The 10,885-nt window shown below is 42.1% G+C and overlaps 1 protein-coding gene across 1 annotated transcript in view; it reads left to right on the top strand.

Annotated features, from left to right (window-relative positions):
- LOC311237631 (ATP-dependent 6-phosphofructokinase, platelet type-like) overlaps positions 1-10,885 on the top strand; it is a 65,162-nt gene that overhangs the window by 32,970 nt on the left and 21,307 nt on the right. Inside the window, exons 13-16 of the mRNA XM_084325575.1 lie at positions 4,254-4,324; positions 5,610-5,697; positions 7,238-7,390; positions 8,859-9,011. Of these exons, the coding sequence (XP_084181701.1) occupies positions 4,254-4,324; positions 5,610-5,697; positions 7,238-7,390; positions 8,859-9,011 (465 nt within the window). The remainder of the gene's footprint in view (positions 1-4,253; positions 4,325-5,609; positions 5,698-7,237; positions 7,391-8,858; positions 9,012-10,885) is intronic.

Here is a 10,885-nt window from a genome sequence, read left to right as displayed (position 1 = left end):
CACGTGGTGCCGTCGGTAACAACATCGTTTTTCATAATGGGGAAGAATTAAGGCTTATCTTAGAGAGACTTTATTCTCAGATTCTCTAGTTTGATTTAGAAAGAAAGGGCCCACTGAGTTTCCTTTTTGAATGTAACACAGTAAGGGAGAAATCATGGTACACTACATACATATCATTAGGGGCTGACCCCTATTAGTCGACTAATCGGTCGAAAGGAGCCGTAGTCGACTGCCAACCTCTTAGTCGAATACAAAAAAAATCTAAAATAAAAGAAATTATAAAAAAATATTTTTTTTTTATCATTTTTTTTATCATTCTTTCCAAAAGAAAAGAGGCCTAGAAGCGTGGCTAACGCTAATGGCACGCATACCAGAGGCTAACTGCCTACGAAAACAGGCACAGAGGCACTGAAAGAGGATTTCACCCATCTAATGAACACACTAGACTAGACAAATATCAAGATGTATCCATTAGTGGACCAATTGCATGCTTTTGCAGAGGACAAGAAGCCTTCAGTCGACTCCTTCAGAAGCACCCCCACAGCCCAAATGGAATGATGAAAAAAAAAAATATATATATATAAATATTAATTTATACTTTTTTTCCCTTTCTTTTAGTCGACTAATAGTCGACTAACGGCAAATGTTGGCCAATCATAGTCGACCATCCAAATCCTTAGTCGGGGGACAGCCCTACATATCATGGTACAAAAACAAATCATGGTACATATCATTGGTACATATACTGTATAACATGGTACATATATATATTATGGTACATGTATATCATGGTACACATACTGTATAATATCATGTACATATCATACTCATTGATATTAATCTACTGTCCCGTTTGTTAAGGTGTTTCACTCTTTGCTGTGGGGGGTAGCCAGGCAGGGAAGGACATCATTCGTTTAGAATGTGGTGTGTTGCTAGGCCCACCAGAGAAGGGGGTGTTCAATACTGGGGAATAAAGTTAGGACAGCCGAATCACGTCCAATCTTTCGCCGTCGACTAAAGACGCACTTCTTCAACCATTATCTGAATTAAAAAAAAAAAAAAAAAAAAAAACAATAAAAAAATCTAACCCTGACTAACCTTACTGTCATGCACTTGTCCTAATATACTAACCTACACTGTAGCACTCAACACTTGATGAACATTGTTACTCAGCTGATAGAGTTGTACCCTTCCTGATGGCTTGTCGTACAGAACTTGTAAGTCGCTTTGGATAAAAGCGTCAGCTAAATGACTAAATGTAAATGTAAAATGTAAAGAGGTGCTGGGAAATAACTAATTAAAATCAGATTTGGACTAGTTTTATTGCAAAACGCGTTCCACAGATTTCAAGGAAGTTATATTAGAATTGTTGAAGATACACACCCCCTTCCAGATTTAGAAATGCACATCACATGAAGCCACTGGGACACAATACTGACCCCGTAAAATCTAACTTTAGAAGTGTGTGTGTTGTGTAGCAGTATACCTACAGTCTCGTTGACCACGACAGACCAGGAGCGGACGTGACTTCCGTGGACGTTTAACTTTTAACTCGTTGATTGGGGGGGTGTGTGAAAGAGCGAGGGATAATCTGCCCAGATGAATGTAAACCAATTTCTGCCATTGACACTCCTCTCCCTGTCATTGTCTAAAATGAGTGTAATACAGCCATGCACCAGCAGAGGGCGACAACGCATAAACTTACTTACCATCGTCCCGAGTGGAAACTATGAAACAGATTAACATCGTCGTCAGTCTCTCATGTGGCTGTCCTTGATTTCAGGGCTTTTTTACTCCAGATGACCTGGAGAGGCTATTTTATGTCTCCTTGTATTTGAAGGGTTAAAGGGGAAGCACTAAACCAGTGATGTTTTTTTTATTGGGCCACTAGACTGTAACCTGACTGTCTGATTGAGATTTTCAGATTCAGAGTTTTATTTGCCACATGGAAGTAATATAAATCATACAGTTCTCATACAAACACATAAATCCAGCTCTACCATGGGCAAAAGGAGCAGGAAGAAGAAATACATTTTATAATTACCTGCCCCCTATTCATGAAATAAACAAGTAACACTTGATGGTCGGCGTACAACCTAATTTACACAATAATAATTCATACAATATACTGACTTAAAGGGATATGTAAATTTTTGTTTAGTTTTATCTAGGGATGCTCGATATTGGCTTTTTTACGACCGATATACCGATATTGTCCAACTCTTCATTTCCGATACCGATATCAACCGATACCGATATATGCAGGGTCCCCCCCCCCCAAAAACGGAATAATTTCAGGTAATTAACATTACATATCTCTTGTTGTGGAATTAACACAACATTATGCATACTTTTGACAATAAATAGAATCAGAATCTGTTCTTACTTGCTTGTCTGGGTAAATAAAGGTTAAATAAATGTAAAAAAAAATATATATATATATTTAACCGATACCGATATTTTCCGATATCACATTTTAATGCCAATATCGGCCGATAATATCGGTAGGCCGATAATATCGGACACCCCTAGTTTTATCCCAGTCCTATTTTCTTCTCACCAATGATGATGATGTTGTTGATACAGTAGATAGAGTCCTTTCTCAACCCATGCAATGCGTGCCGTTCCTCATACTAGCTCCGGCTGTTTAGCCGTAAATCAATGCAAAGTCAATGGGGTCAAGCTCCTGTCTGTACAAGCTGACCGAAGCTCAATGACATTACTGTGGAGTAGATCTCAGTTGTCTTTGTGAGCACTGTGGAGTAGATCTCAGTTGTCTTTGTGAGCACTGTGGAGTAGATTTCAGTTGTCTTTGTGAGCACTGTGGAGTAGATTTCAGTTGTCTTTGTGAGCACTGTGGAGTAGATCTCAGTTGTCTTTGTGAGCACTGTGGAGTAGATTTCAGTTGTCTTTGTGAGCACTGTGGAGTAGATATCAGTTGTGTTTGTGAGCACTGTGGAGTAGATTTCAGTTGTCTTTGTGAGCACTGTGGAGTAGATTTCAGTTGTGTTTGTGAGCACTGTGGAGTAGATTTCAGTTGTCTTTGTGAGCACTGTGGAGTAGATATCAGTTGTGTTTGTGAGCACTGTGGAGTAGATTTCAGTTGTCTTTGTGAGCACTGTGGAGTGGATTTCAGTTGTCTTCAGTCAGCTTGTACAGATGGGAGCTTGCCCCACTAACAGTATGGTTTGTCCTGAGAAAGGTCTCTACCACTCAACAATATCATTGGTAAGTAAGTAGCAAATAGGGCCGGGGTTCCAAAAATCTGAATCATCCCTTTCAATTGCCTCAAAATGTAGAGGTACTAGGAAAAACTGCCCCTAAGAAGTTAGGATGGCTCAAATGCAGAGAAAAAATTCCCCACAGGGATGGGATTTATAAAGTATAACTGAACTTAAAAATGAAGACAAGCATGTGACTATTGTGCATGCATTATAAAACACGTTCACAATGTCATATCTTACCACCGTCCTTGTCTTAATTCACCGGTCATCACCTCTGGTTAGCTAGCTTAGGAGCCTTTATCCACGTCAGACGTCAAGCAGGCGTCTGAAACCAGGCCAGCCAACCCGAAGGGGATTAGACCAATGGGAGCATCACGCTGCCACACCCCTCCATCCGGTCAAAGTCACCATTGTCCCCTTCCATTAGTGTCTCTCAGCCGGTCAAAGTCACCATTGTCCCCTTCCATTAGTGTCTCTCAGCCGGTCAAAGTCACCATTGTCACCTTCCATTAGTGTCTCTCATCAGAGTGAAGATGTACTGTATCAACTATAATCTCTTGTTGGTCGTCGGGCAGAAACGAGCAAAACAAAACAACCATGTTGTAAATATATTCGATTATGATATTTGATTATGATACCCAAAAACATTATTCAAACAAAACAAGTTGAACCAGGCCAGATGGAGCATTCCGAATGCATGCACAATACGTCTTTTATATTTAGATTAAAGGTATCCAATGGAGTCTTTCTTTGTCAAGAGCTAGCTTGGGATTTCCACCCAAATGTACAGAGTTTTCTATTGTTGTTCTATAGTCTACACATTGAATACATTTACTACCTCTTATAACCTTTTGTAAAGTCACTTTCACTGTTTCCATTGCTTTAACACATCCGTGCTACGTTTCACTTTCGGTTTTGACTTTTTCATTTTGCAGCCTAAGTGACACATCTACCGCCTCCATTTCATTGTGTTTTTGTAGAAGTTGTAGAAAACATGTCTGAGTTCTGTTATCGATCCTCCCCCTCAAGATCAAGGAGATCAAGTGGGCAGATGTCGGAGGCTGGACAGGCCAGGGTGGATCTCTACTGGGAACCAAAAGGTAAAGACCGGAAGTTTCATCTAAAACATCTGTGCAGCGTCGCGATACGTTCATATACAAGGCGGAGCGACATTCAGAGGCTGCGTCAATCAATGCAGGCAAGTCAATGGAGAGATGCAGACGAGGCAAAGATACCTTCACTCCAGGCGGCGCCAACACTGTTACATTCACCAGACGTGATGGAGGGAATCTGGACATAACTTTGAATATGAATCAGACTGCTATGAATGCTCAGTAGCCTCTAGCTGGTTCCCGGTTGTATATGTACTAGGGATGCTCGATATTGGCTTTTTTTTTTACCTATACCGATATTGTCCAACTTTTAATTTACGATACTGATATCAGCAGGGTTTCCCCCCCCCCCCCCCCCACCCCCCAAAAACGGAATAATTTCAGGTAATTAACATTACATGTCTCTTGTTGTGGAATTAACACAACATTATGCATACTTTTGACAATAAATTAAATCAGAATTTGTTCTTACTTGCTTGCCTGGGTAAATAAAGGTTATAGAAATGTAAAAAAAATAATATATATATATATATATATATATATATATATATATATATATATATATATATATATATTTTCTTTTGAAAACCGATACCGATATTTTCCGATATCACATTTTAATGCTGATATCGGCCGATAATATCGGCCATCCCTAATATGTACCACTACGCTTTGCTTGCTTCATATCACAGCTGTATATGTACCACTACGCTTTGATCTCCCGGCCAACGTTATGTAATTTCATTTGACTTGATCAGAAGCATTTCATATTACCTAAACATAAGGTAAACACTTCACCTGAAGGTGTTGAAATGGTCCAAATTCTCAAAGTTTCAACAGAAAGTCTTGTCTGTTTACTGGTGGCTGACATCTTCATTAGAACGTCAAATGTGTTATTTTCACATTAAATTAATCATGGCAGCGCCCAGTAAACAGACAGACTCTCCATTGAGATTTTGAGTCAAATAAAATGACCCGGGAGATCAACTGTTAATTTCAGTTGCCCGGCTGTGATATGAAGGTTACATTTAGAAATGGTTACATTTAGTAAATGTCAACGATACTGTTGAAACCAATCGCACTAGTGTGTCTCCATGCCAGTTTTGTCTAACCGACACGAGTACATCTAATTTTTCTCTCTGTAAGGTATTTTTATGAAGTCTGCTACACTCCTCACACATAGCTTTAGTTTCATAATGAAACTCATTCATATCTTTAGATGATTTTATTTAGTTTAATTGTGTTATTTTCCTTCCTGTCTCTCCTCTTTTAGAACGCTTCCTGCGAAGTACGTCGACAAAATTGCAGAGCAGATGCGAGCGCACAACATCAACGCACTGTTAGTTATAGGAGGATTCGAGGTACGTCCAACTATTCATATCAATAGGAATAATACAGCTTCATTCTCATTCATGATTCTACCCATTAACTTATCGGCTTTTGAGGTTTAAAGGAACGCGGCGACATTATGTGAAATGCGCTTACCGGCTTCTCCAGAGTCGAACACGAAGACGGATACCAATTCCCTCTCTGTGTGTTCAGTAGAAAGCTATCTGACTGCAAGCTAGCCTAGCTTAGCACAAATTAATGGAAGCGGATAAGGACCGGCTGTATCGAAACACCTCTCCCGGAGTGTTTAGCTAGTGGTCCGTATCCGCTTCCATAGCTTGCAGCCGGATCTTCTTGACTCCGGAGAAGACGGTAAGCGCATTTCCCATCATTTAGGCGCGTTCCTTTAATAGTTCATGGCAGTATTGACAGTGCCATATTACCTACAGACATGACTATATTGATTTGTCCTAATCATATTTAATAAAAAATGTTAAATGTTGTAAATCATAAAGAACACTGCAATGTTTGATTTCACCTAAATCCTTCCCATCCTTCTCTAGTGCTAACTTACTGTACACCCATGTGCTTCCATGCATATCCCAGGCCATTATCATGCTTTACAGTCACCCCCGCAACAAAACAAAAAGAATAGAAAAAACAATTTAATGAAATTGATTGCATAATGAAGATATTCTGGTTCACCTTTACATTTCAGTACTTTGGATGTCTTTTTGTTCAAATTTAGACTAGATCCTTTATATATCCTTTATACACATGTATATATAAAGGCTATAGTCTAAATATGACCCCCACACACATAAAATATAAATATATATATTATATATAGCATAAAAAAAATTGTGAAATGAAAAGTGAACCAGCTCTGGGAGTGAAACTGTAACGACTGAAGTGATTTGTTTTCTTCTGAACAAAGATAGGTAGCTCCTGCTTTTTCTCCAGCCATTTCTCGCACACCTGTACTGCATATATACATATATATATACGCTCACTAGCTTTGATTTACCTGTGGGGTTTGAAAGGGGAGCGACTGTCATGTTTGTATGGAAGTGGGTGAGTGTCGTGTATGCAGGGTTTGCACAAGGTCCTTGAAGTGCTTGATTTTTTTGCAAAAAAAAAGTAGAGGCCTGGAATTCCTTGAAAACAGCCAATTTTTAACAAGGTGCTTGAAAAAAATAAAAGTGAATTGTATCCTTCGAGTGACATCATTGAAAATGAAAAATAGTGCTTGGAAAAGTACTTAAAAGTCCTTGAATTTCATTTTGCAATGTCTGTGGGAACCCTGTGTTTGTATGGAAGTGGGTGAGCATCATGTACTGTATGTGTGTGTGTGGAGTGGTACCTGTCTGTTTCACGCTGCTGTCCGTTGTGATAGACCTGGCTCTTCCCTTGGCATCCTCCTCCTCTTCCTCTCATGTCTGTCCTCCTCTTCGACCTCACCGGCAAGTAGCACCTCCCCACCGACCAGCCAGCCAGCCAGCCTGCCTCCTTTACAAAACCAACCCGCCTGTCTGCCTTCTCCCCACTAAAGCCCTTGGCTCTGCCCTGCAGGCCTACCTGTCCCTGTTGGAATTGTTAGCGGCGCGCGGGCAGTACGGCGAGTTCTGCGTGCCCATGGTCATGGTGCCGGCCACCGTCTCCAACAATATACCGGGCTCAGACTTCAGCGTCGGCGCCGACACCGCTCTGAACGCCATCACCACTGTAAGTGTTGGGACCGGCCGGTGGCAACGGTGATCCCAACATCGTACAGGCAACAGTCCTGCGTGCCACAACCAGCGCGCACACACACACGCACACACGCACACACACACACGCACACACACACACACACACACACATGCAGACAAATGCTAAATCATTCAAACATGCTGCAGCATACTACTCTCTTGTGTGGCCTGCCGGCCAATCGCATGGCAGGAGAGGGCGTCGCTCACTCACTGACCAATCGCTCTGCATGATGTTTACCAAAATCACTGTGGTTACAAAGCAGATGTATGCATACTAACCTGCTCTCGGGGACCACAGAAGGACCTAATTAAGAAAGATTCCTATTCACTTGTCTTTCAATACTAAAAACCCCCATTGGCTTTTGAATAATTTGGCTGCTCCTTGACGATGCAACGCGTGCAGCCTGTACTCCTCTCCTGTATACACATTAAGTTATAAAGAGGAACATGTTAGATCCAGATAGACAGTCCAGTCCCTGAGTGTCTGGACTGTCGAGAGGCGTGACCTGGTAAAGCCGAGCTCGTACAGTATATCAGTCTTATCGTCCCGGTCCGACCAGGTAAGTGGATGACAACATGGAGGCATGCTGTGACGTACAGTACCGTGTGTCGTGGCCGCCATGTTTGCTCTGCCTGCCCTTCCTCCCTGACCCGTGTGTGTGTGTACATAATGTGTGTGTGTTCCGCCACCGACTTCATTCAACGTCAAGATGTGGTCAACGGCGTACGCAGGCATGCCCCCCCCCCCCCCCCCCCCCCCCCCCCCACAAACTTCCCTCGTACGCAGCAAAGAAAGCCTGTCACACAGCAGACCCGTTTGTGAGCCTTCCTGACTGGTTTACCCAGAGTGTGGGGTTCACTGCACTGAGCTGCCAGCAGCACATAAACACCCCCCTTGCCTGGTCCCAACTCCTGGTCCCAACTCCTCTCTCTCTCCTTCCTTCACATCTAACCTGAGGTCCTTCTATCCTCATCTCCTTTGCCCTCTCCTCTCGTCTTCTCACTTACTACCTTAATACCTTTTGTCTTCATTCACACCTCCCCTGCCTTCTATCTTCTCCTTCCATCCTCATCTCCTTCCTTTCTTCCTTCTCCTATTTGTTCCTTTCCTTTCCTTTCCACACCTTTCCTTTCCACACCTTTCCTTTCCACACATTTCCTTTCCACACCTTTCCACACCTTTCCTTTCCTTTCCACACATTTCACTTCTTCTTCATCACATCATTTTCTTCTTCCAAACCCCCCTCCGCTGCTTTCTCATCCCATCTGCCAAAGGGAAGCCATAGCCGCTATCACACGGAAAGAGCCGGAAGGTCAGCGTGCGCTCGTAAAGAAGCTCTCGGGTCTCTCTCTCAGCGGCTGTGGGAGCCCCCCCCCTCCCCCATGGCGATGTTCTAACGTGTGTTGTGTGTAATGCGTGTTGTCTGTACCTGACGCTTCAGGCGCTTGAGTGTCTGCTGCAGCTGTATGAGGCACGGTCTACCTTTGAGGAGTTTTGCGTCCCGATGTGTATGCTGCCCGCCACCATAAGTAACAATGTGCCCGGCACTGACCTTAGTATCGGGGCAGACACGGCCCTCAATGCCATCGTGGAGGTAAGGCAGTCCCCGCCCGGCCGCCGGCATAGCATGCTACTGATGTATGAAGATGAATTATCATGTTGTTATATATTATATTTAACATTTTGATCTCATTTAGTAGGGCTGTCCCCTCTTTAATCGCTTTAGTTGACCGGTCAGTTTGGTCTTAGTCGACCAGGGGTTTTGTTAGTAGATTTTTTTGTTAGTCGGTTTTTATTTCCTTACAAATGACGGCGCTAGTTTTAAAAGCACTAAGATAAGTTATTCCTTTATTGATCCCCTTGGGGATATTTGTGGTACGTGGGAAACTAGAATGTTACAGATGTATTAGTCGACCAAGTCCTATGACTATGAGGAGGACGGCCCCCAAGCAGTCGTGTTGTTTTGCTAATTGTGCTTTACAGTAGCATGCTTCCTATGTAAAATTCTGTTTCAAATGATGGTGTTGTTAAAGCCCCAATCTGTGTTTTTTTTTATTTACATTTTTATAATGTATATTACTTATTCCTTATCATTGTGAGGAATATTCACATACAGTCTGATCTGTAGATGGAAAATACACTGTTTGGAACATTCTTAAGCCATTGTAAATCAGAATATAGATCTGTTTACAGACATAGCCAATGTAAACAAAGCCTTTATGGCGCCAACATGCAGCAAGGACAATCTAAAAACTCATATCCACCTGTCCTCTAGTGTTAGTCCTTGTATCAAGTGATCAGTCAATCGACTAGAGAATGACAAACATGTATTTTGTTATGGTTTGTTTATATTTGGTTCACGGATTGGGCCTTTAATCGACCATAATTCAAGGCGAAGACGTGTTGTGAAGGAAAGTGCCCTCTCGGACGTGTAATGTTTACCAGCTGATGTGCTCTCTCATCCCCTCGTAGGACTCCAGTCTATCTGGTGAACGCAGCCTCTTAAAACCAAACTAACCGCATTCTTTGTCATTTGGAATTAGTACGCTAGTCTTGAAACTGCATGTGTGTTATTATGATGTCTCTTTACTGGGATGGCATAATATAGAGATTAGTAACACTGTGACGGCTTCTCACATTAACAAACATTCCAGAATGCCGTACTGTACATGTTGCCTAATGATGCCAAGTCACATTTCCAAAGCAAACATTCCCCGAATATTTCACATGTTATTTATTAACAGAGGAAGAGTTCAAATGTTCAAATGTCTACATGTAGTATTGGTTAAAGGAGAATGCCACTCATTTTTACAAGTCACACACAGTATATATGTGGTGCTATTTTACAGTTGAATTTTATTACATGTATAACCTGCCTAAATCGGCACGGGACTAGTATGAATCGGGCTGTAAAGAGGAGACGCGTGTGGGTTCCAACGGGACCGTGTTCCTGTGGCCCCAGGACCGTTGGGTCAGTGTTTTTCAACACGCACCGCTCCGAGTCCTAAAGCTAGACGTGCAGAGAGAGGACCCTCCGACTGGTCATGTAACTGGTGTGTAAGATCTTGGCGCTGCTCCATAAACGATGAACGAACAGGGGACTTTTATGAGGCCATAAAATGTTTTGTGAGCTCTTTCGTCCAAACGAGGTTCATATTCAAGCATTGGCTGGACCAATAATTCTTGGACCGGAATTAAAACCTCAATTTGATATAAGAGCTCCACACAGACATGTCCACTCCTCGTCTAGGGAGCCGCGCCATATTTTTACATCCCGGTTACATCACCGATCTGGAGGGCTCTGCAAGGTCGTCTCTGATGTCTAGCTTAGATTAGATTGTACTTTATTGTCATTATATTTGCATACGGCGAGATTTGGGACTCAAACTTAAGGTGCAGTAATAAAACCACACAAGTAATAAAAGAGAAACATAAAATACTATACAGAAACAATAAATACTATACAAG

Source organism: Notolepis coatsorum, assembly GCF_963971535.1.
Source record: "Notolepis coatsorum genome assembly, chromosome: 12".
NCBI lineage: Eukaryota > Metazoa > Chordata > Actinopteri > Aulopiformes > Paralepididae > Notolepis > Notolepis coatsorum.
Note: the sequence above shows the minus strand (reverse complement) of the source record. Positions and strands in the feature narration are given on the sequence as shown.